This window comes from Ptychodera flava, chromosome 16 (assembly GCF_041260155.1).
Source record: "Ptychodera flava strain L36383 chromosome 16, AS_Pfla_20210202, whole genome shotgun sequence".
Taxonomy (NCBI): domain Eukaryota; kingdom Metazoa; phylum Hemichordata; class Enteropneusta; family Ptychoderidae; genus Ptychodera; species Ptychodera flava.
This window is the reverse complement of record NC_091943.1, coordinates 5,634,147-5,662,076: the sequence shown is the minus strand read 5'-3', so window position 1 is coordinate 5,662,076 and position 27,930 is coordinate 5,634,147. Positions and strand designations below refer to the sequence as shown.

Here is a 27,930-nt window from a genome sequence, read left to right as displayed (position 1 = left end):
CCACAAGCTTTGAGTGAGCTCACAAACAGGGTAGACTAGAGTACAGGTGCTCAGAATTACCATCATAGTATACAGAGAGAGAATAGAATCACAATACTCTACGTTGATACTCAACGCATCTGTGGACTATAGCAGTACTGCTAAAATTTGAGTGTCTGAATACATATCCCTATGATGCATTTGTTTCCAGCTCAGTGCTCTATTCAGTGATGGAAAAACACAGGGAGACATCGCACTAGTCTTTGAACAATTGAAAGAGGATGAAATCCAAGTTTTCTCAGTACTTATGAACTTCAGAGCTAAAATAGCCTTGCCAAAGCATCCACATCCTTCCATTCTTCAAAAAACGGTGATCTGTCGATATGGATGGACTTACAGAGAAAATCCATGAATCATGTAGATATTCAACAATAGTGACTTTGAAAAAAGCACATAAAATTCACACAAAATCAGTTAAACTTTTCAGAATTTTTTTATTGGTTACTCTTTGCTTTTCTTAGAATGTAAACATAGAATATTACACATAAATACAATATATGGCAAACTGGAAAGTCACTGCAAGTCATCCTCTTAAAATCTCTGAATTATATACTTTGGAATCTATGGTCAGATATCATCTATTTTGACATCCATGCTCAATATCACACAAGATATCTCAAAAGAACACACATTTACCAAAGGATGAGACCTCTTAAAGGGTTGGTAGCTGTAACTTTTGATGATTTTTTCATTATCTTTTTGTATGTCAATCACTGGTTCCTCTTTTATTCCCAAAAACATGTTGAAATACCCACTATTTAGCATGTCAACACAGCATCTGTAAGTGTAGAGTGCACTGTTCTTGTATTGTTATTGAATTCTAGTCCAGATGTAGGATTCACTTGTCAACAATAACAATGCAGTTTCGACATGTACAGGCTGAGATTACAAGCTGAATACTGTGTACCTCAGTATACTTTTAAGGAGTAGAACAAGAAAACTGGATAATTTTAAAACGACAATACTGAAAAAAAAATTCATCCAATGTTACAGCTACTGGCCCTTTAATTTCAAATGTCATCAGATGGGGAATTACCAAGGCCTTTCACAACCTGTTTCTGAGTAAATTCCAGTGTTAATGGCTAGAAGGCATTAAAGGTATACTGTCACCTGTTCCAATTTTTGCCACAGTTACCATGGAAAGAGAAAATCTAACCAATCACAGATTTTAAGCGGGTGGCCGCTTTTTAAAAACAGCGCCCTCACATGGGCATTTTGAATACCAAGGAACGCCCCCTTGACCATATATGGACATATTTAGATTACAGGTGACTGTATACCTTTAAGCTGAAAACATTACAGGGGCTCCAAGGCCATATTACCTGGGTGTCTCTGCTTGGTATTTCAATTCATTTGCACCAGACATTGTCTTTTTGTCACATCTTTTGAATACTGTATGTCATACTCTGAAACCATTCTTTTTTCGCCTACATTTTGCACATTTCAGCATCAAAATGAGATGTTTAAAAATGTCACAAAAAGACAATGTCAAGCAAGGAAGCAGCAAAAAACTAAGAGTAGTTCCAAATTCATGTCATCTGACTACTGCTAAAATTCTGCCTTGAATGAAAAATAAAAAAACTGACCAAGAGTGATGGAAAAATGAAGCAATATTAACCATGCTACATTATCCCCTTGTATCTTTTGATTCTGAAATCATAAAAATGACAGTTTGTCTTTGAATGATATGGCTCAACAATAAGTTCTTGATTATCTCTTCAAGACCATTTCCATCACAAAATATAAGTTGGTATTTCATCTGTCTGCTATGCTTGTGGCCATCTTCAATTTAATACATGTGCAACATGCACAAAAATCAATACAAGAGCTTTGCTGAGACTGTGTACATCATGCTTAACATGTTGGCAGATACAATAAATTCATTTGCACATAGTTATTTGAAATCACAGCAGCAAAACAATGAGTGAAGTGAAATAAATGAAAGAGGTTAATGCTTGTATGGTCTGTTTATGTTGAATCACAGACAATAGAAGTGCGTCTTCTTGTACTGCCTGTGGTTCAATAACAAGTTTGGTAAGTACTTTGACAGCCTAGTTGAAGAATCCTCCAGATAGGTTTGGTACATGTACTGGATAACTTACCAGCAAGTGAACTTGTAAAAAATCATAAAGTGCCAATTTTTCACATTTGATACAACTATAAAATAAATACCAGTACTTTACGTGGTTAGGTTCCAGAACATGAAACAGTCCCTTCCAATAGAAGAATTCTTGTTTCAGATTCTACCAAGACTTCACAAGCGAAGCTCCAACATTTTATTGTCCATACTAGGATCAACTAACAGAAGATTCTAAAGCCAATTCCCCTATTGTTCCCAATACTTCAGGAACTGCATCACAAACAGCAGTATTCTTTTGATTTCTACGGTGATGTTTTTTGCCCTGAAATTTGACCATCAGCTGGTTGATTAGTCTGAACAGAATGCTTGTATCAAAAAGATAAACCACACATACAAAAATCTAGAAAAAATATCCCACTCTATAATCATATCTTACACATTTCAGCAAAAATGTTGTTTTTGAAAGAGACTGAGAAAATTTATGAAAGCTATGATAACTGTCAGTAATTCGATCCTCTTGGAAATGATGATATCAAAATGAATCGATGGTTTTCATAACTTTTTCAAAATACAGTAAAATATGTCGAAACAGAACCCTGTCTTCAAAGAAAACATCAAAACTGAGCATTTTTTCTGTGCCACTCAAATAGGGTCCCATTTTATCAGAACTACAAACCAAACACCTCCCAAAAAGGAAACATTTTTCTCAGTTCCATAAGGGTTCGGTCCAGACAGGTTTTATTGTATGTAGTATATAGTGGTTCCTACATCATGCTGCAAGAGAGACCAAGAACACACTATGTTTGGAAGGAATTTTTTCTTGTTCTGGATCCTCTCCCTAGCCCCATACCCACCCCCCTCCCACAACACGGATTACTGACCTAGCAATTCAAAAAGTTAAATGACAAACCATTCCTACACAGCACGCATAACACTGGCCTTAAAACCTTACAGTGAAATAAAATTGAAGACACAGATGAAACAAACAAGCGACCTAGCGGCCGATATAGCTCCGCTGTGTTTATGTAGAGAATAACTATTTTTGACACATGTTGATGAAGAAGGGTGGAAATCTTTGATAGCTCGATGCAGTGGCCAGAAAAAAGTGGCTAAAATAAGCTGCAAAAATACGCAATTGAAGATTTCATCATACTTTGAATGTATCACACAGGATCATCCCTAAGAACATGTCAACCAAAGCTATCTGATGAGTAGTTTTTGAGAATAAATTTTTTGACCAAAAATGGCAACAATTGCCCCCAAAAGTAAAAATTGCAGATTTCATCATAATTTCAAAAGATCAAATTTAGTTCATCTATAGAAACCTGTATACCAAATTTCAAAGCTGTTAGACAAGTACTTTTTGAGAAACGCATTTTTTGACCAAAAATAGAAAAAAATTGCCCCAAAAATTCAAAATTGCAGATTTCATCATTATTTCAATACATATCATTCAGTTCATCTATGGAACCTGTATACCAAATTTCAAAGCTATCAGATGAGTAGTTTGAATATACACATTTTTGACCAAAAATGGCAAAAATTGCCCCAAAAATACAAAATTACAGATTTCATTAGAAATTCAATATATATTACTTAGCTCATCTGTAGAAACCTGTATACCAAATTTCAAAGCTATCAGACCAGTACTTTTTGAGAAACACATGTTTTGACCAAAAATGGCAAAAATTGCCCCAAAATTACAAAATTGCAGATTTCATCATAATCTCAATAATTATCATTTAGTTCATCTGTAGAAACCTGTACACCAAATTTCAAAGCTATCGGATGAGTAATTTTGGAAATACACATTTTTTGACCAAAACTGGTAAAAATTGCCCCAAAATTACAAAATTGTAGATTTCATCATAATTTCAATAACTATCATTTAGTTAATCTGTAGGAACCTGTATCACAAATTTCAAAGCTATCGGATGAGTAGTTTTGGAAATACACATTTTTTGACCAAAAATGGCAAAAATTGCCCAAAAATACAAAATTACAGATTTCATCAGAAATTCAATACATATTACTTAGTTCATCGATAGAAACCTGTATACCAAATTTCAAAACTATCAGACCAGTACTTTTAGAGAAATACATTTTTGACCAAAAATTGCCTTAAAAATGCAAATTTGCATATTTCTGCACAATTTGAACAAATCTGAAATAGATCATCCCTAGGGACCTATGTACCAAATATCAAAGCTATCTGACTGGCAGTTTTGAAGAAGAAGATTTTTAAAGATTTTTTTACCAGAAATGACAAAAATTGCCTTAAAAATACAAATATGCAAATTTCCCACAATTTGAACAAATCTGACTGAAGTCACCTAAGCAAACTGCATATCAAATTTCAAAGCAATCGGACAAGCGGTTTCAGAGAAGATGATTTTTTTACCAAAAACACCAAAAAATGCCCCAAAATACAAATATGCAAATTTCACCACAATTTGAACAAACTGAAGTGAGGTCACCTTAAGTGAACTGCATATAAAATTTCAAAGCAATTGGACTTGCGGTTTCAGAGGAGAAGGCAATTGTTGAACGGACGACGACGGACGACGGACGAGGACGACGGACGATGACGGAAAATCAACCTATTTGATAAGCTCCGCGTCGCTGACAGCGGAGCTAAAAAACTGAAAATATTCTTGATACTGTTGCTGAGCAAACTACACTGCCCAGTACACAGCAATTTTCATCTTGAATTTCTGGCTCTGACGTCACACAAAGTTTACACATATTCTTCATTATGAACAGGATATACCGGTAATCAGAGTTGTAAGAGGCACAGTTTACCCTCTAAATAAAAAAAATACTCATAACACATGCATAATCAATTTGTCCACTTTTTCAGAGTATTTGGTTTTATCTTCTCACTCAGCTACCCAACGTACATTATTGGTATGGTTGAACTATGATCAGAGGTATGAGAGTTGAAACATTTGAGATATGAAATCTATCATTAGTTTCTTTCAGTCAAGAAATTAACACAGATTGCCATTTAGATTACTTGGATGTTCCAAACTTTACAAACTACTTGAAATTGCAATGATAATCAGTGACTTCTAGACTAGCAACAACGGACAGCTTCATGAAAAACACCTCTTCGTAGCAGGCTCACGTGCACTGTACATCAATTGAGGTCTGTGTATTACAGTAGATCTTGAACAAGTGTTTGATTTGACACCTTAAATCTGATCTCTGAGAGTACAATTGATATACAATGCAAGTGTCAGCTACCAGTCTTGGCCTAGCTGGAAGACCCTGATAATTGATGTAATTTCAAGTTGCTTCAAAATGACTCAGCCTTCCAAACATTGATTTACGTTAGTATCAGTGACCATGGTCTCCTGCCTGTGTGGTAAACCACAGAACCCTTGTGGTACAATAGCAACTCTCATTGCTCCAATGAAGTTAGAGACAATCATATTTCAAACACACACTTCTGAATTCTGTAAAATATGTGGCATTTCTGTAAACTAAATACAGAGAACTGACAAATTTCCCCCTTATCAGCTGACTTCTGTGCATTGCATTGCATTGTATTTTCTTCCGGTGTGGTTAGTACAATGGCATCACAGCAAAAGACTAAAATAATATTTATCACAAATCAGACTGATAAGAGGAGCATTAAAATATAAGTTACTATGCTCTCTAGCAGTGCAGCATCAAAACAAACAAAGATATCAATGTTTGAAAGTAAGGAACCAATTTCCCTATAACATGTAAGCACATTAGTTCATTTATAGGCTCACTACTACTGGAGGTAACGGCAAATTGTTGTTTCCCTGCAAATGTCTGTACGCTAAGATATAAATCAATCTTTATGCATGTAAATAGGTTACAGAGAGTATTGAACATCATGCAGCAAAAAAAGTACCCCAAAAACATCAAAACTTTCTTTGGTTTACATTCAAAATGAATACACACAAGGAATTTCTCAGAGGCTGATCATTCCATATATGGTGTTCATGAATTTGTTTCACAATACTGGCGAAAAGAAATGAGAGTTTTTTTATTTGTACTGATAAACAGCAGCAGGCTCATGGCACAATAGAGGTAGAAGCCTTGATGTGAACTAAAATCAAATACAGGCTAACTTTAATACATTCTAAAGAAGTTAAAATGTGAAAGCACAGTGACTACCAACAGGCCTGCTAGTGCCTTCATTTACTACATGGCATTTATAGAGATGCTGTCATATTGAAACTACCCTCTAGGGCAATAGTTCAAAATTTAGGGCAGCCATTTTGAAACCACAGGGTTACAGTTGAACATTGATGCAGCAATGTACAAACCATCCTCTTGATATGGTACAATTGGAACAAGAAAGGCAGCCATATTGAAAGTAACCAAAAGGGCAATAGTCAAAACTACAATGGTGAGGCAGCAGTCTTAAACTACATTCTCCAAAGCAACAGTTGAGTACAATGGCAGCCATCTTTGAATTGCAACACTGAAAAACAGAAAAATGCACGACAACCTCCCTCAATCTCAACTTTTGTACATAGTGTATAAGGCAATGTGCACTCCAGGCTGTGAACACATCGGTCACTCAGCAGAGCAGATAAAATGACATCCATTCACAAGTCAGTATGAAAAAGACATAATTGTGATGTAATGTCAATGTCATATAAATACATATATGTTGCATTCACACTCACGGTCATCTACAGCACAGTCTGCAAATCTCTATATAGACTAAAGATCTACCGTTTGAAAGCTAAAGCCACTGGATGTGGAGTAGTAACAAGGAGCAAGTAATGATCTCTGAGTCTACTGTAAATACAGATATGGCACCAATTCATAAATCACTCCTGCATGTTACTGTATATTAGGCGAGCGGCAGACACACCTATTTTTCACACTTAATGTACCCACCTTACATACGGCCACATCATACGTCATTTGAAAGCTTATTATCTCTACTTTAAGAAAATTGACGATGTGGAGCTGCCAAGTAGGGCCATACCCCCCTAATTTGCATAATTCACACGGGTATCCAATTTGCATAAATGCGATATAAAATTAGAAATTTCATTGTTAACTACTCTAAACATACTTTTAAACTATCGAGTGATATATCAAATGAAAGGTATTTGCATGTAGAATACAACATAGATATCCAAAGAGATATTTAAATTGATTTCACTGAAATATTTCCATATTTATTATGAAAAAATTATTTTCCCCTTTTGAATAACAATATTTTAATAATTTTAACACATGCAGCCACATCATACAGCCACACCATACGTCATTTTAAAGCTTATTATCTCTACTTTATGAAAATGCACAATGTTGAGCTGTCAAGTAGGGTCATAGCCCCTAATTTGCATAATTTACACGGGTACCCAATTTGCATAAATGCGATGTAAAATCAGAAATTTACTGTTAACTACTCTAAACATACTTTTAAACTATCGAGTGATATATCAAATGAAAGGTATTTGCATGTAGAATACAGCTTTGATATCCAAAGACATATTTAAATTGATTTCACTAAAATATTATCATATTTATATTGAAAAAATATTTTCCCCTTTTGAATAACAATATTTTAAAAAATTAACACATTCAGCCACATCATACAGTCACATCATACGTCATTTGAAAGCTTATTATCTGTACTTCAAGAAAATTGACAATGTTTGCTGTCAAGTACGGCCGTAGCTCCCAAATTGCATAATTCACATGGGTACGGAAATTACAGAAATGTGATATAAAATTAGGATTTACTAACTACTCTAAGCATACTTTAAACTATCGAGTGATATATCAAATGAAAGGTATTTGCATGTAGGATACAAAATAGATACCCAAAAGAGATATTAAAATGATTTTATTGAAATTTTTCATAATTATATCGAAAAATATATTTTCCCCTTTTGAATAACGATATTTTAATAATTTTAACACATACAACTACATCATACAGCCACATTATACGTCACTTGAAAGCCTATTACCTCTGCTTCACGAAAATTGACGATATGCAGCTGCAAAATAGAGCCGTAATTCTTTAATTTGCATAATGCACACGGGTACCTAATTTGCATGAGTCCGATATAAAATTATAAAAATCCATTGTTATGTACTCTTCTTTTGCTTTTAAACTATCGAGTGATATATCAAATGAAAGGTATTGGCATGTAGAATAGAACTATGAATTCCAAACACGTATCTAAAATATTCTTATTGAAATACGTCTAGTTTTCAATCGGGTTCGAACCCACAACATACGGCATCAGTCGCCCAGCGGAAATTATATTTAAATCGCGAATATCTTGACTTATTTTAATATTCATAAAATTGTGCAGTAAATACGAGTAATGCCCACATTATGAAAAATAAGAATGAAATATATACAAAATAAGAATAATTTAGCAAGACACAGAACAAATATCGCTCTGACTGAGATTCAGAGACAATGTATGATTTTCATTGGAAAAGCTCCTACTCTGAAATTTTCGAAAGCTCCTTCAAAAATCACATCTTTAGACCTCATTATCTGTGAAGGTCATCGATGCAACAAATTCACATTCTCGACTTAAGAACACACACACAAAACCAACAGATACCAGATTCCAATTCATGCAATCAAACGGCAACATTCAAGGATTTGTTAAAGGCGAAACATTACGATACATTAGAACAATTATGCCACAACAATACGATACAAAATACAAGATTTTTTCGAGATAAAAGTAATGAAGTAAAAATAAAAAGTAAAAGTAATTCTAGATCTTGTTTGATTATTACTACTTTAGAACAATCGGATGACATTTAATTGTTATTCGAATTCCATTGAATTGCCTTCGAAACCTTGGAATCGCAAAAAGTAAAGGGAACCAAAACATTTTCAGGTCCCCTATAGGCAGATCAAAACTTTCAAGTGCTCCTCTATCTACTATCCCTCAAAATTTCGATTCCACCCCCAATTCCTCCGCCCCTCATCACCATTATTTGTGAACGTAGCCTAATCACATATAGCCGACTAATACATATGAAACAGAAATATAAGCATTACACCAATCCAAACAAAACCTACAACAGCTCGATCTCTGATTCACATGAGCATCCACAAACATAACCAGACCGAAACGGTATACATTCTAGCTTCCTTACTTGAACAAGCGTAACTTCAGTGAAACAAAGTGGTCAAGTAATGCACATGTTTCACCAACCGACAATGAATTTTAAATGACTGATGAAGACAACTCTATACTCGAAAGGTAGCATCAAAGGATCGCAGTGTCACAGTAGTCTTTCCACTCCAGTGCGGGTTCAGGATACGTAGATTAAGGGTACGTCTCGCCATGGCAAATCAACACTTTACACAAAACAGCCAAACATAACATACACAAAATTCAAACAACTATAGATATGAACGATGTGTGGAGTTTGCTTTCTCTTATTAAATGTCACCAGTTGTGTCTGCTGTCAAATTTATCTTCCATGCACAAGGCAGCTATAACTGTGGCAACCCTTTTACTCATGACAAAACTGTTTAAGAAAAAGATGATGAATTTGTAGAATTACTGTATGTACTGGAAATGAATGACACTGTATCGCCATGAATGACTTGGATCATGAATCATGCCATAATTTTGACAACAGCTTACTCTCAAACATGTTTCGGCTACATAGTTACTTTTCAACAACTACAATAGTGTCGTTCATGGGATCTTTCTTTATGTTTGGACTTAATAGTAATTGGTGATATTTTCCCAACACATCTTTAGAAAAAATGTCGGCGTTCAAATCATTAACCATATATGTTAAAAATCAATATACCGTGTTTATATATATATATATAATATATATATATATATATATATATATATATATATATATATATATATATATATATATATATATATATATATATATATTAGTGCTGTTGCCTTGGTTACAACATAACAAGAAATGTTGGTTTACTTGAGTAACATTAAACGGTTTTCATATGCTGTGAATGGGTATATTATACTCCAAACAAAGGGCATGTTTGGAGAAACGCTCTCTGACCTATAAAACTAGACATCGGTATCGGATAATAATGCAGACAAGATGAGCTATTCATATGTTTTGAAACATACATTAAACAAACAAAATATTCATTTCCAGACCTCATTTCAGCTGATTGGTCTCTGTGTTCTATGCACTTTTTGAACACCATAATGCATGTGATTGCATTGATACTGCTGTTAAAATTTTTAAAATACCGTTATTCAAAAGGGGAAAATAACTTTTTTTCACTACAAATATGAAAATATTTCAGTAAAACAACTTTGTATATCTCTTTGGATGTCAATTTTGTGTTTTACATGCAAATATTTTTCATTTGATATATCACTCGATAGTTAAGAAGTATGTTTAGAATAGTTAATGAATTTTCTAATTTTATATTGCATTTATGCAAATTGCTTACCTGTGTAAAGTATGCAAATTTAGGGATACGGCCTTACTTGATAGTTCAACATTGTCAATTTTCTTGAATTAGAGATAATAACCTTTAAAATGACGTATGATATGGCTGTATGATGTGGCTGTTTGTGATGAAATATTTATAATATTGTTATTCAAAAGGGGAAAATAATTTTTCAATATAAATATGAAAATATTTCAGTGAAACCAATTGAAATATCTCTTTGGATATCCATTTCGTATTCTACATGCAAATACCTTTCATTTGATATATCACTCGATAGTTTAAAAGTATGTTTAGAGTAGTGAACAATGAATTTGTAATTTTATATTGCATTTCTGCAAATTGGATACCCTTGTAAATTATGCAAATCAGGGGCTATGGCCCTACTTGACAGTTCAACAATGTCAATTTTCTTGTAGTAGAGATAATAAGCTTTCAAATGATGCATGATGTAGCTGTATGTTGTAGCTGTATATGTTAAAATTTTTAAAATATTGTTATTCAAGAGAGGAAAATATTATTTTCAATATAAATATGTAAATATTTCAGTGAAATCAATTTAAATATGTCTTTGGATATCAAAGTTGTATTCTACATGCAAATATCTTTCATTTGATATATCACTCGATAGTTTAAAAGTATGTTTACAGTAGTTAACAGTGATTTTTCTAATTTTATATCGCATTTCTGCAAATTGGGTACCCGTGTGAATTATGCAAATTAGGGGGGTATGGCCCTAATTGGCAGCTCCACATCGTCAATATTCTTAAAGTAGAGATAATAAGCTTTCAAATGATGTATGATGTGGCCGTATGTAAGGTGGGTACATTAAACTCTGAAATAAGGCCCTTTTTGGGGATTCGCCGCTCGCCTATATGACTGCCTTGACTGTATTCCTGTCCACCCATACTGTGAACAAAATCAGTCTTTAAACTCTGAAATTTTAACAAACAGAATGAAACAACACTGCATGCATTAAGAATTATACAATAAAATAATAAATATTCACGGTAAACATTACTGAGCAGAAAGACAAACAATTGTATGTATAAAGCATGCATAAAATGAACTACCATAAAATTTGGTCTTACAAAAGTTTATCTCCTTCATGCAAAGCCCACAAAATAAATCTGAGATTTATTTTCTACTCTGGTGCTCTGTAGGAGATCAAACAATACACAGATGTATTTGGTAAACTGGTATTTTTCATGAGATCCATATATTGAAGCATATTGTACTTTTATTTGAAAACCAACAAGCCTATAAGGTGTACCTCCCTAATGTCATTTATATTTGACAACGGGGAGCTAAAAGGTACATGAAACCATTCTTATTTGTATTATTATTTTGTTTTCTTGTTTATATTGTGTGGACAGAAAAGACACTGTTCACTGATAGTTTGGAACTCGCAATGAAATTGTCAGTAGGATAGTCATAAAAACACAAGACTGGCAAATGGAAAGCATCAAAGTCAGTTTGCACATGGGATCATCGCTTTGTAATGCCTCTGTTATGTACAACACAAGTTCTTTGCATTGGTATAAAATGCAGCAAACACAACATAAAGCTAGCGTTTTTAAAATAATTGAAATTTTGTTCAGATTGTTTATCCATTAAACACAATAAATTTCAGGTGCAGTTTGAAGATTTCAAGTAAAACTCTCCAAACCAACAGAGTCAACAGCACACAACTCATGCTAACTATGGACACTAAGAGCAGCATTTAGGAAGTCCAGCATTTAGACAGACACAGTATTTGCATTGTTCTCACAACAACATTTGCAATCATTACTTGACTTTTCATGCAAAACACACCAGGAATGGGCAAAACAGCATGCACCTTGCAAGATTTGACGAGTGGTATGTACATTCGGCTGGATAAAAATTCACCAATTTGTTCATTTTGGTAGAGTTTGATCATCAGCAGTGGGTACTGAGCTAAGTATTTCTCACAGTTAGCTGTTGTAGCATAGAAATTGGTTTATCACTACCGTCCAAAGTTACAAGGACACAAATTATAAATACGGCACCAAATCATTATTGCTGGCAAATTCTCATAAGCTTATGACCTTATTTCAGATGAATTCTAACTGAAATACAAGATAAACCACTTTCGAGAACTGAAATCCAAAAGAGCACAGCATTGAGCCTCTTGCAGCCAAGTAATTTAAAACCTGGCACAGTAAGACATGCACCCCTTTGTTGGGATGGTTTCTCCCACTGGACGGTAATGTAGAGATCCAGCATCGGTCATACCACAGTATGATATAGGGGGGATAACTCAGTAATAGTAGATGTTACTGGAAGTTCTCTTTGGTCTCCACGTTCCTGAGTCGGTGTCATCAGATTCATCTGAGGTTCTACTTCTTCTTTGTCTGGAACTTCGGTAATTCATGAAATAGTCATCATCATCTGAAATCAAGGATAAAACTACTAGTTCAGACATGTGATCGTCACAATGGAAAAGACTCATTTCTGTTGTACATTATGAATCAGGATAACAGCAAAGCATCGCACATTGCTTGATTGAGACATTTTTACCTTCTAGCTATATCATTCCTCATCACAAAAGATTTTTACACTTGAAGGCATTCAACATTGGTTCCTGGATTTTTCAAAATTTTTCTCTGATGGTTGTTCTGGAATGTTGCATCCTTTTTTCCAGGATTGATTATGCAGTAACATTTCAGCTGTTTTCAAAATAATCAAAGTTTTGAGGTTACGCAGGTGATCAAATAAGTTTTCCACTGCCCTCAAGCAATAATTTCTGTTTTTCTGGACATCAAAGCACATTTCAATACTTACCGTCATCAAAGGGAAGAGATCTTGGAGGGTCTATACGGGATACCATCTCAGCTAAATCGGTGAACATTGCATTTGCTTTGACATGAGTCTGAAAACAGATGCAGAAAGTAAACCATGCATTTGAAAAATCATAAACAATACAGTGAATTGACACAGAACATAATTTGTGTTTTTGTCACTATTTCCCATATTAAATATGAAATCTATTTACCTGTCTTTAAAACTGACTTTTGGAAAAATAGTTAAAATGGAAACGTCACAGTAACCCTCTGCCCCTTGACAGGAAATAACATGGTTGAATTAAAGTTTGATAGTATCTTGTTTGGAATCTGTAGTATGCCGTTCTGTCAAATGATGCATCATGCAGAAATTTCAGTCATCATAGCACATAAGATGTCAACAAAAGAAAACAAAAAGTTTAAGTGGCCTATACATGTATGAGTTATTGAAGTATATCACCAACTAAAATGACGATGTTCATGACAAAGCAAGGAATACATCAAACACAGTGTCACTGTCTTGAACAAAATACCATAATTGAAGTTTCTTTGTTTTGTCTTGAAAGGAAGAAGAGACTATTTCCATGTGAATTCTTGATAAACTGGCTTATTTCAAAACTTCAATATTTGATGTTCTGAACACTTAAATTAAGGATAACCTATAACTGAGATAACCTATGACTAACGTTAAAATTCAATGATTTAACGAGTTCTTATAATAAGTCTGTGAACATAATAATGCTGGTTGATAAATCTAATACTTTTTGCAAGTTGTGCATTTCGTAAAAAATGCTGCCTTTTTTACCTGTGCCTTGGAAGAAGATGTCTTTTCCTTTTTCTCTTTAAACATATCTCTCATAAAATTTCCCTTATTCCAGACATCAAAGACTGTCTTGCCATGGCGGTAACCAACCAACATAATTTCATCGTAGTTACTGAATTCCAGGGTACCAAACCTAAGGAGTCAAAGAACAACAAGTTGATTGGAAGTTGGTCGGCATGTTCCAGGTATCTACTTGTCAGTTTGGATGACTGAAAATTAAAACACAATTGGAACTAATTTGAGATAATTGGATCTTTATATTTTTCAAATTTCTCGAAAGTGTTGGGTGTCCTAGCTGGATGTTGCGATGTTACAAATTACTAATAAAAACAAGTGTGTTATTAAAAACAGAAAACCACATGAGGTTATTTTTTGAAGATTAACCCTTTGAGCGCCAAGTCAATTTTTGTCGCCTATATCAAAATATACACCAGTCAATTTTTTTCTAATTTTTGCTAAAATTTTGATAAAAATCTGAAGCCGATAAAATGTGATGTCCCTTTGGTCTAAAACTGTCAAAAAAATTACAGAAAAATTCACAAAATTGGTAAAATGTTGCATATATAATTTTGCTTTGAAGCATTGGCATTAGATGAACCAGGCACATTGTCTAAATCGAGGTGTTGCCAACACTGTCGAATGCAATTAACAGCTAAGCGGTAACATGAGTCGATCATAAAGCAATCAAAAGTTGAAACATTGTCTAGCAGACGGTCAGACATAGTCTAAACAACACCACCACATGTGTCCAAGCACTGTCCAAGTCTTATCACTTGCTTTCAGGTGTACTTGTTTTGACTACATCTGACCTGCTGCAAGACAATGTTTCAACTTTGGCAGAATTGATTTCTCTGTGGTCGACTGGAATTACTGCTTAGCTGATAATTACACCTGACAGTGTTGGCAACACCTCGATTTAGACAATATGTCTAGTTTTTCTAATGCCAACGCTTCAAAGCAATTCACTGTAATTTTGGTGGGAAAAATTGCAGCGCTCAAAGGGTTAAATGGACATTACTTCACCATCCAATTATCCCAAATTAGTTCCAATCGTGTTTTAAAAAAACTCAGGAAATCAATATTCCCATGTCAACTATGATATAAGTAAAGACTGAAGACTTTTTTCACAAGCACTTCTTTGATATCATCTGGCATGACATAATATAAATACTAATCTGCCACGATATCATTAGTGTCATATTGATACGATTTGCTGATGTCTACAGTATATACATGTGAAACTTAGGTCACTTATTTAATACTGGTTGTTGAGCTTTCCTTGCACAATTGAAAACTATTCCTAAGAATTTGACTATTTTGGAGGAGGGAGGGGTTATGTTGTAATTTGTTTGTATATTTCTGTGGTGATATGAAAAAGACAACTTGAATTTAAAATGGTAACTTCCTCACCTGTCAATGGGTGGTCGGATATATTCGCACATACCACTAGTTTTAAGCTCATCCAAGTGGCGTACACACGATACATATGCTAATCTGCTTTGAACTTCTGTCATGTCAGGAACCTAAGTATTAAATAGCAACATATATCCAAGTCAGCATTTTAATGTAGCAAATCTTTCAATTTACATAATAATGTAGCAAATCTTTCAATATATTTGCATTTCAATGTAGCAAATCTTTCAACCTTTTCTTAACAAGTTCAACTAACAATATGGAAAAAATTTTAATGAGATCTATGAAATCATATGAATTGAAATCATGCTTGTTGCAACAACAATCACATAATTTTCATTCTCTAAAGCAAAAATCATCTGGTCATACAATTCTAAAGAAAATCATTGTTCCATTTTGGTGGTAACTATATGAGATTGACCAGGAAACCACCTTCAAAAACTTCAGGTGAATTTTCTAAGCTGATATAGCCACAGTAACAGGTATAAGTATATGATTCTGTCAAGTCTTTGGTGTATCGTAGCAAATGATGAAGTTGGGAGCTTCTTGATTTGATGAGTTAGATGTTGCAGCGTTTTGAAGTCAGTGAATGCGTGTTCAGCAAGCACTTGTGAAGACAATTCTATTCTCTCTGAGTCTTACCAACTTGTTATGTATATACATGATCAGTAAAGATTAGATGAAGAATGCACGTATACAATTGGTAAAGACTGAACAAGGAATGCGAATATACAATTGGTACAGACCAGAGGATGAGAATGAATCTTGGTCTGTTCAAAGTCCCAGGCCAATTTCAACAATAGAATGTATTAACGAACAGGGAGAAACAATACATTTGTTTATGTAATTAATTTTCTTATAAAATATTAATTTACTTTACACTACCTCAATTATCTACTGTACTCTGTTACATTTTCAATTGAAAACAAATCACTTTAATCTCTTTGATAGCCATCAAATACTCTATGTTACTAAATAGTTCAACTTGGTGTATTTGTTTTTCAATATCTTGCTTTGGGCATTAGTCAAGCTTCATCCTGGTCTCTTCAATTTAATAAACAAGACTTTGACTTAAATAACTGCCCTGTCATATGACTGAACTCATTTAAAGGTATCGTTGGGTAATTAGCAACTTTGGTGTACACATGCTAACGATGTGAGAACAGAGATATGAATGTGCCAAGAAATACACCTTTACAGAATACCTAGGAAGTGTTCTTCCGTACAAACCTTCACTCGTGAGGCCCATGGATTCCACCGTTTCCACAGCAACCACCATCCGGATAACTTATCTCCATAATTTGTCAATTCAGTGTCGTCTTCACTTCCGACATCAACCGCAATTACTGTCTGGGCACCCATGGCTTTCATGATATCAGCTACGGCAAAAATATTGATACATCATTAGCATAAAGCTCAGCGTAAAGAATAAGTGGAATCTCAGTTATTTAATTACCTATGTTGCAACACAATTGATGACATACACAGTATGTATATCTCAATTGAATGATTCTGTCTGTTCTTAGGATAAACACATGAATAATCAAACAACACTGCCCTCTACCCTTGCAGTTCCACATGTAGTCACTTCCCCTATTCTATCCGGTATTCACCAGGTATATTATTTAACCCTTTCACCCCAGTTCCCTTTATACAGGTCCAACTTTACCACAGAAAACAATGGATCTGGGTAAAACCATGGTGGTGGAAGGGTTAAATGAGCACACCTAAATTGGTAGGTTATACACATATCCACTCTCTGACAGATTCATCTGGTGAATTACGCGTATTTACATATACACTTCCTGACTTACTTGATAACCTTTATATATCGGCTGACTGACTCACACTGTAAATATTTACATATTAAGCAACTGACTCACCTGGTAAATTATTTACATATCCACCATCCAATAGAAGATGGCCATCTTTAGGATCACACAACGGTGGGATGTAACCAGACAATGACATACTGGCCCTCACGTATCGCCATAGTGATCCTGTAAAATCAACACAGAATGTCAAAAACATTTTATGGATATTGTCTGACAAATATCTGAAGAGATTCTTAAAAATGATGTTACTATATTGAATTTGATTTCTGATGTGTGCTTTCCATAGAACCACTCTAATCATAGATTACCTGTCTTTGAAGTACTGCGTACTTTTCTTCTAACATTTCAGGTGATGCAGTAAATACAAACAGTTGTACATCAAAACAACAAAGACAATATCTGAATTATTGTGAAGTAAACAACGACGAAAATAACAGAAAAACCCAAATGCAACATTGTAAATAGCCAAACTTACCACTTGTATGTACTCTCATACGAGAATGTGTGATATCTGTTGTGATGTTGAAATATGGTAACCACAAATCTTCAATCTGCTTTTCACCAAACAATTTCTCAATAGATCGATTGAAAGCACCACCTACACAGAAAAAAGCCTGTTTTAGTGAAGCGCTTAGGACAACTACACTACAGAATAATTCCAATCTAAAAGATAATATTGTGACTCTGCACTGACTTACAGTCGATTAAAAAGTTATGTTACTATCACTTGTGACATCTTGTTTGTTCAACGTTTTGATGTAACTCCAGCCAGGCTATAAAGTCTCATGACTGGTTTTGAGAGTTGTACCAAGTTTCATCCAACAGCCGAGTAGTGTATTTCCTAACAGCAATTCAATACATACTCATATCAGACCCTGACATCATGAACTTAGCAGTGATTTCCCTTATCTCTGGTGACAATTGTCGCTGGAATTAATCTGCTCATTGATACATGGTGGACATCACATGAGAAGTGGTCCATCGGATGTAATAACACTTGATATTACATAATGATGACGAAATTTCAGGTTCACATGCACTCCCTTGTGGAGAAGATTGTCTCATTTTATACAAATGCTATTGTTTGTCAATTGTCTATTTTGGGTGCATTTTCTTTTACGTCCAATAAACAGACTAAGACCTTGAACTCAAGAGTGCTCATGGACTCCGTCACCGTGTCTGGTAATAGTAGCTTCCTGGCATAGGTGCCAACATTACAGTTTCGTATGTCCAGTGATGCATCCTATCTCTTTTTACACAATATCAGTTGATATGAGAATTCATATTATAGAGGACACCATGTCAAATTTATTGAAAGTAGCCTGAACAAAACAGACACAATGCTTGTTTATAGATATATTTGATTCACGTTGCATCTATGATGCATTCAATGGGCACATTAGAGAGTGCATGTTCATACCATGCACTGTTTGGGCAAAAGACAGGCATGCTCCTTAACTCTGCGAGAAACACCTTTGTATCACAGACCTTCTAGTTTACTATTTAAAGGGGCAGTTTTCAATCCCTGGTTCTCATATAAGTGGTTGTTGACATTGACTGTTTATATGATTTAAGTCCTTTGTACTGGTTTGAAATTTTTGCACAGTAAGTCGATTTGCTCAGAGATAGTTTACAGCCCGAAACTTATGTTGTCCACATGGGAAAGATAACCGTCTTTGCTGCAGATACCTGTAAACATTGCTGTGGCAGGATATGTTAAGTCCAGTATCTGTGACCACACAGAACTCATCATTTTACACCATTCCTTGGTTCTTCTACCAGTGGCATCAGCGTTGACTTCATCAGCATACAAAGCACCAGTCAGGGATCCAATGCTGGTACCCCCTACCATGTCAATTGGAATACCTTGCTCCTCCATGGCTTTCATTATTCCAACCTGTGAACAGCCTCTGTAATTAAGAACATTGTTAACAATCAAATATCAATAAATGTATCTGTACTAAAAATTGATTTTTATGAACAATTTATACAAATCCAAACAATTATGGTACTGTTGGAGATATCTTTTTAATTACCGGTACATATTTAACATTCCTTCATAGACTACATGGATGTACCTTTATGCTTGTGAAAGTTACAATACTTTTTCTGAAAAATCCTGCTTGGTGAATCAGTCTTCAGGCAATGTCAGTGTCAAGCATATTTCCTAGCCACTCATTAGATGTCACATTCACCTTGCTATCAACTCACCTCACTATCTAAATCCTGGACAGTGTTCAAAGTTGATCACATCAACTCAATTGGATCATGCTTTATTATGATACACTGTAGCAATCTTTCCTGGCAACAAATGTGGCCAATGACCTGTAACTATGGTTACTGGTTTATTGTTGCAATCATATATTACAGTTTTATTCCCTTCATTTCACACTTCCTGATACAGTGATAACAACATCGCTTCAAAATGACATGGCAGACATAAATAACAACACCGTCAATGACGCTGTACCTTCTCTAATGTGTGGCCAGGTCAGGTAATTGTTGTGGCATGGAGTTGTTGGTAAATAGTTGATGATGTAGGGGCATGAGGTGGGATATGGACCCAAAGAACCCAAAAGATGATTAAATACATCAATCAAAAAAATTCTAAGCTACAGTATAAACTGCCTAAAGATAGTTCAATGTGGAAAAAAAGTTAAATAATTCAGAAATAAGAATTAACAGTCCAAAATAGTAATGACGCACTTCCTTACTGACCTGAGTGCATGTGAAATACACAACCTGGCATCTGTAAATTAAATGTATACCAAGTGATCATTTAAGTCACTTTTAACTGTTTTTAATGGATTTTCCAAAGAGTCCTGTGGAAATGATGAAAAACGCTTATCTGGTCTTGTGTTTGTATAACCTCATGGCTGATAATTGTCATAGTATTGAAAAAAAATTGAAAGTGAAGAAATTACTGTTTTTAATAGGCATATATTCCTTGAAATACATGACCTTGTAAAGAATATATGCTAAAAGTGTTTAAGAGTAAATTTCTTTTCAAAAAATAATTTAATCTGTGACCAAAGGATTTTTATTCTTTGAGTTTACAAATTCAAACATTGCAATTTGTTCAATCATCTTGTGCAGTGCAAACTTTATAAAATGACTGAAAAACAAAAAAAATTGGCAGAATTACAGTCTTTGTGATGTAAAATTATGGGTTGACATCACGATAACTGTTATCTTTTGAAGTACTAATATACTATAATTTAAAAAAGAAAAGTTCATGCAGAAACGGTAACATATATTGTCAGCAATGTAGTGTTAATTTTGACTTTACATCAAAATATGCCTTTGCTGGATACCAAATATATAGGGTGAAATATTAAAATCAGCCATGTTCAGCAAAATCCACACAACAGCATTGATCCTTTTCTAATTTGATTTGATTTGCTTATGTTATCCTTGTATGACAGTCAGTACAATATGGAACTTGAACACAACACAGTGAATAAGTATGCTGTAAATGAAATGGTGTGGTGGCTGCATCCACATGCAGCAATAGGAGTGCCTTTGTCTCTCACCCCTCATTTCCAACCTGTCCCATCCCTGAAAAAAATAGTTTGGTCTTATATTTATAATGTTAATAATTTCTGTATTTGTTAAAATGTGCGCATCTCAAAAACTTTTGATCATAAACATTTTCATTGTTTTTTATAGCTGACCAGTCAGTTAACCTGTTTATTTTGAATATTTGCGCATTTTTCCTCAGTATTTGACATTTTCTGAATACCTTCTTATTCAGTTTGTCATTTTCTAAAAGTTTAAATGCTCCATTGTGTGGTCAAGCTTTCCACAAGCATCAAATGTGGTACTTCATATAGGAGGGTCTGCCTCTAGAGGGCGGGCATCATGAACAGTGTTTGTTGGTTAATTCCTCCACGTAAACTTCTGATTGTACTGTAAACATTGAACATGGCCGACGTCCGATTTTCCTGTCTAAAACTTTCACTCATTTTCGTTCATATGACTCTGAAACTCCAGGAAACGATTGGGAAGAAAGGGTTATCTTGAAATATTGAGGTACTCGCCGATATTTTGCAAAATTAAATGAGAAAAAATGCAAGGAAAATGCCGACAGGCTTACACAATGACAGTTTTCAGACTCGGAGGCATATGATCATCTCTGTAGATTATGCAACAGGCCCATATCACGTGAGGCCATGAGGGGATATCCACGATACTCCGTACCAAACACTAGCGCTCACAGGGTGAGCAAACACAAAGTGAGTACCCCTAACGTCAGCTCAGTAGTCTGTAATAGATTGTAGTCAACTAAGAAACCTTGGAGAAAGGCTTAACACTGTGGCTATGCCGCTATTAAAGTCCCTTTTGATTTTTGTCACAGCTCAAAATTGTTCTCCCACACCTCAACCTGAGCCATGAACACCCCCATCAGTTTATGATATGACCCATCACAATGGCATGATGTCAACGGATCTTGACAGACGGAAGTCTTGACAGACGGAAGTCTTGACAGCAGCATGATACTGGTTTTCAACTCTAATACCTTCTGTGTCTATAAATAGACACGAGAAGGTAATAACACTATACATGTAAAGGTAGCATGTCTGTCAGAACGTTCATTTTACCTTGCACCACCGCCGCCAAGTACCAGACCTATAGATGTGCCTGTGAGAAATCTCGCCAGTCGAGAGAAATCCGAATGTCTATCTGGTGCTCTCTCAAACTGTTTCTTGTAAATTTCTTGAATTTTGTGTGGAGATTTCTTGGAGAATACTCTCTTGGGACACCTGAAAAAATGAAATAATTATTAAGATCAGGTTAGTTCTAGAAATATTTTTAATTATAGTTCTGGATATATCTGGATCTGAAAAGATATTGTCACTTCTGAATTATTAAACTCATAATTTAGAATGTTACACTTCTGTATTCAAGAAGTCCAACATATCCAGTCTTATGAATAATCAATTCCAAAAATTGAAATAAATCTATTTGTATTTATCCTTTTCGAAGCTTCTATAAATATCAACTTTTCTATGAACCCAGTCAATTCTGAAATAATGATTTAATAATAATAACAATTTATATGAAAAGGTGATAAAAGTGTGATAACTTTGCATGGCAAGTCTTTGATACCTTATATGCTGATGTGAAGAGACCCATCCTCTGGCATTCAGCCATTCAACTGTTCTAGTTGGTGCTTTGTAAACACCGTCAACCTCTCTGTGAAGTAGCACCAGTTCCTTCTGAGCTCTCACTGCTAACGTCTCAAGTTGTTTCTCAATGTCACCAACAGCGTAGGGATCCTTGTTGGCAAGGCCAACGATGAGAATTGAGTCAGCCTGGTAACAAAAATAAAAAGGCAGAGTGACAAACATGACCAATTTCTGTTGTGTACAAGTTACCGCTCAATGGGTACGCTATGTGTTGTACATATGCAGTACATCTCATACTGAAGAGATTACAGATATTCATTGCAAGATCATCTGACACAACATCAAATGAATTACAAAGGTGTGAGATCATGAAAAAATCATTTTGAGTTTTGACAACAGACAATTTTAATGACAGAGGACATGAGCAAATTCTTATCTTTAGTAACAATGAATTTAAGGTAATCTGCGCCTTGAAAGTGAAAGACTTAAACTTTTGCTCAAACTTTCCTCAATAAAACTTTTGACTCTTCTCTTACCAAAGCAAGAATAAAAGTCAGCAGTCATCAGAGAGACAAATACCCAAGATTTACCGATATTTAAAATTCAAAATGGCCACCATCCCTGTGTTAACTCTATGGGGAAAACAAAATTTCCGATTCTTAAAAACTACAACGGTGAAAACTTTTCTTTCATCAAGAGCTTTAAAATGAGCCTCCACAAGTGGTAGATCAGAAGAAAATTGCTAAAATTTGAAAGGTCAAATTTCTGTCCCTGAGGCGCATTGTACCTTAAGGTTCAAACAAGTGTATCAGTTCATTGATTAAAACATGAAAACCAAAGCATAGAACCCTTTTACAATCAATATTGAAATCAGATTACCCTGATTTGAAAACTCTCTGTGACAGCAAGCAATACTGTGAGCAGTGTTTTAAGTGTCATAGCAGTACTACTCATTGGGTAGTAGTAATAATAAAAGTGATGTTTTCTACAGTACCTGTCTAATACACCTCTGTGTCCATGCTGTCATTCTGAAATCAGCTTGATATATTGTAATACGATGTATGTCTTCCTGCTGACCAAGCCAACTTGCAAGGCGGAATTCATTGATGCTGAAAGAGTAGCAGAATAAAGGTTACCTGACAGAAATGCTGATGAAAACTGCCTGAGAAGACTTGTGTTTGCAGTTTTCACGACTTGTCCTCTTTTAAAAAAAGTTGCTATAAAAGATGAAAGTGTTTACAGATGTCTGGTTTACCTTAGAAACAGTTGACACTTTGATAGAAGAGTACAAAATCTGTAAATTTCTTTTATACAGTATATGGCATTCAAGTCTACATAAATTTCTTACCCATCTAAGGCATTCTTGCCAAGTCCATGCAAATTTCTTACCTATCTAAGGCATTCACACCAAGTCTGTCTCGAATATGTTCACTGGTAAGTCTCAGTGTGGTTCCTGGTTTGAGGAGAGAAACAATACCACAAAATAAATATTACGAAAATAATATCTTAACTAGGAAAATAACAAGTCATTGACAGGGGATTTGAAACCTGATAGAATAAGGTGTAAAATTAGTTAACAAAGTCAGAAATACAGCACATCATTTCTATGAGTGAAAAAGGCATATTTTTTATAACAATCAACACATGGTAGGTCAGATTAGAAATACCAGTGTTTCTTGACATCCAAATCAACATTAGCATTTCATAAGTAATATGATTAAATGTAGCCTTCTTCATGTACAAGCAAAATAACCTCAGTGTATTAGGTATCTAACATACAAGTTTTATTCAGTTTTCAACAAATCTTCGGACATACCTATTGCACATAACGCATGTTCAAGTTCCAAGGTGAAGTGCCACAGTGGGACGTCATTGGAAACTGGTAATATGGCCACAGTTGACAAGTTGGACAACAGAGGTCTCTCTTTCACTTGGTTTGATGCACCTAGTGACTTGCCGGTAATGGTACCTAGGATCCGCTGGCCAAGAAGATGAATCAATCTTGTCACAACCTGTGGGTATTTCCTTTTGATGGTGTTAAGTAATCCCTCTGGCACTTTGGCAAGCTCTGTATCTCTGGATAAGGTGAAAGGAAGATAGAAAACCCACATCAAGGCGATGAGCTTTGAAGTGAAATGCCAAGGCTATATCTACCACAGTATCACACGTCCATAAAATACAATGAAAACTATCATATTCAATTACATTTTATCACTGCATCAAGTATATCAATGTGTCATTTTAACTGATGGAAAGATCACAACAGATAGGATAAAATACAAGTAGATGTCTACTGGTGCTATAATGGGCCCCTCAACTACCATAGAAAGTAAATGCCAATACAAAGAGCATGTAGAACATAGGAAAATATCGGCTTTGGATTAGCGATTTACCGGAATACACTGATGTAATTAAAGATACAGTGTAGAACAGTGCAGTCAGGAACAAAATGTAATTGAAAGTGCAAAAGTGTCAGAATTAAAGAATTAGTGAATAATTGAGATCACTGTACACACAAAATACATCATTTTAACTGTCTCATTAACATGCATGGTGCAAATTATCAAATGCACTCTTTGTATTGTGACAGGGTGAACTGCAAACCGGTGCACATCTGAGATGTCTATGAGCAGTTTGTTGCCTAGATTTACATTGTAAAATTTGATACAACCACAATGAGGTATAGTACCCACCTGACAGCATGAACGGTGGTTACTCTGCTGGTCTGAGTCAAGACTTCAACAATTCCTACCATGTCCCCTCGGCCATATTCTCCTACCAGTTCTTTTTTACCATTCTCTAACGTAGCCACTGATCGAAGTCTTCCATTCAGTATGATGTAAGTACAGTCTGATTCATCACCTTGTCTGCAACATGACAGCAGTATTCATACACAACTTAAGAATTTGTTGACTACAAACAGGGTAGCAATAGTATTGTTACACATCGTTGTGACGTTCAGTTTTTGGTAAAACGTGTCAATCCAGACTTGTACATATTTTTGTTTGATAGCTGAACGTCAAAAACTATTCAAACAGCTGGATCTGTGATGCCCCATTGACTTTGAAGATCAAAATTCATAAAAAAATGAGATGATCAAGCAAAACTGATCATGATTATAAAATGAAACATAAATTGAAGTCTCAGCAAGATATCACAGATATCACTAACCCATACTAATAATTTTGGGTTTGGTAATGACTTTTGAGAAGTGTCAATCTCAAATTTCATTTAGGTTTAGTTCTTGGACATGGCATAAGGACTGTATCACTGAAATGTATCCATAAAACTGTTGCTGATTACAGCTGCACATTCACACCATGTGATTAAAAGAGTCATCATTAGACTCATGAATCTTGTACAAAGTAGACATCATATCACAATCACCTGTAGATTTGCATCAATCTTTTCAAAATATTTACTTCAATGTGAAAATTTGATCATGTACCTGGTATGATTATGAAATATATGTAGAAATAACCGCCTAAAAAATTATTCTGATCAGAAATTAATAGCATAATTACAATACCAAGTAAACTATGACTGAAAATAAACAAAATGTAGTATAAAAATTTACAGCTTCAATCATAGTGAGAAAGAAAACATTGACTCGTCATGCTTGTGTCATTCAGTAATTAATACCATTAGAAATGAATAATGAATTGCCGGGTGAGTAAAAACAAAATAATATTTTTACCTGAAGACAGCTCTACCAGCTTCAAGATGCATCCAATCTAAGGCAAAATCAATCTGCCTGACAAACGGTGACAGCCTTTTGACGATAGTGTGTGCTACATTCAACACCACTCTGGGACAGGACCTCATTATGCTGTGAATGGAGAGGAAATGTCAAAATAAGCAACAACTGAAAACTGCCATAGACAGGGTCAGCACCATGTGATATTATAGTCTGTCTGTATTCAATACAAATATTTACAGACAGTTGAGATGACAAAGACATGATGTAGCTCAAATTTTATAAGCATGTCTGGGGTACTTTGCACCTTTGTGAGTTTCCTGATGTATAGGTCCACGGACATATTTGACTCTTGTCAGTCAATGTTAAATTATTCAACACCTGGCAATGAAACATCGGCATCTATATCAAAGTACACACACAAACAAACCTGTGTACCCACATCAACAGATTGATTCAAGAACAGACATTTCCTTTATCCTGTATCTTCACTATAACAACCCATACACACACTGCATTATTCTAATCTGCTAAAATGTTGAGTTTGGTAATGACAAAGCACAGACACATACACATGCCGACGGCCACTAGAGAAGCACATGCACAAACATATCAATACCTGTAGAAGTTGAGCTTGGTAATGACAGCAACTCTACAGTCTTGTCTGGCACGTATTGAGAAGAACGATGGTTCACCAGTGATGACAGCAATGCTACCAACCAGTTCACCAGGATGTGCTACAAATACTGTCTGTTCCTCTGTACTCTTACCAATCTTCTTCTGACACATAGAAAGTGTGCCAGTCACCACAAAGTATAGACTACAATCCTAAAATTCAAGGAAAAATAACCGATGAAATAAATTCCTGGTTGAAACTATATAAAAGCACACTGAAGGGTATTCTTTGAGACTCTGGAAAACATAAAATTTTGCAGTGAACTTGTAATGTGCCTTTGCTTTCTGGTGAAAAAGGCTAGCGTTTTTGTCTCTCGGTGAATGGGAAGATGATTTTAACTTTCAAGAAAGCACAACACAGATGGTGCAAGAGGAGAATCTATGGTACACCTTATAATTGGATTATGTTAAATAAGTCATCTGGTCATCGTCCATTTGTAATTAATACTGATCGTGCTATAAGGGTACTAAACAATTATATAAGGACCCCCCCCCCCCCCCCCCCCCCCCCCCCCCCCCCCCCCCCCCCCCCCCCCCCTGCTCTTTACTAATTCTAGTAACTCACCTGGTCACCTTCCTTAGCCAAGTATCTTCCAGCTGACACATGGGCCAGATCAAGGCCACCTTTCAATAGACTGTCATCCTTCAAAAAATAGGAAATACATGATTTGCTATAAGTTTGAAACATCCAGTTGGTTTGTATGCATACCTAAAGTTTTCCAATTAAGGGTTTTAATTACAAACTCAACTGTATTACGTAATCTATGACTATAACTGAAAATCAGACAAATTGCAATAAAACAGCATTACACACAGTTAAAGCTATAATGTATCCTCATTACAAAACTCTGTAACCTTATTAGTGTACACACCTGGGTGAATAGTGTTTCCTTTGCACTTATTCTTATTCGGAAATATATGTGCATAAGGCTAATGACGTGTGAACAGGTTAAAATGGGAATGATTCTGTTTTAGATCTGAGCATGTAGCTGTTCATC

At 35.1% G+C, this 27,930-nt stretch overlaps 1 protein-coding gene across 1 annotated transcript in view; it reads right to left on the bottom strand.

Annotated features, from left to right (window-relative positions):
* Nucleotides 1-453: 453 nt before the first annotated feature.
* Nucleotides 454-27,930, bottom strand: part of LOC139152622 (patatin-like phospholipase domain-containing protein 7) — a 50,923-nt gene continuing 23,446 nt past the window's right edge. The window contains exons 13-31 of the mRNA XM_070725866.1: nt 27,498-27,575; nt 26,877-27,085; nt 26,258-26,389; nt 25,254-25,427; nt 24,377-24,636; nt 23,950-24,013; nt 23,555-23,669; nt 22,541-22,746; nt 22,033-22,194; nt 19,121-19,341; nt 17,907-18,029; nt 17,480-17,596; nt 16,827-16,975; nt 15,594-15,706; nt 14,166-14,316; nt 13,362-13,449; nt 11,428-12,968; nt 4,763-6,952; nt 454-3,113 (exon numbers count right to left, since the gene is read on the bottom strand). Coding sequence (XP_070581967.1) covers nt 12,838-12,968; nt 13,362-13,449; nt 14,166-14,316; nt 15,594-15,706; nt 16,827-16,975; nt 17,480-17,596; nt 17,907-18,029; nt 19,121-19,341; nt 22,033-22,194; nt 22,541-22,746; nt 23,555-23,669; nt 23,950-24,013; nt 24,377-24,636; nt 25,254-25,427; nt 26,258-26,389; nt 26,877-27,085; nt 27,498-27,575 — 2,493 coding nt within the window. The 3' untranslated portion in view covers nt 454-3,113; nt 4,763-6,952; nt 11,428-12,837. The remainder of the gene's footprint in view (nt 3,114-4,762; nt 6,953-11,427; nt 12,969-13,361; nt 13,450-14,165; nt 14,317-15,593; nt 15,707-16,826; nt 16,976-17,479; nt 17,597-17,906; nt 18,030-19,120; nt 19,342-22,032; nt 22,195-22,540; nt 22,747-23,554; nt 23,670-23,949; nt 24,014-24,376; nt 24,637-25,253; nt 25,428-26,257; nt 26,390-26,876; nt 27,086-27,497; nt 27,576-27,930) is intronic.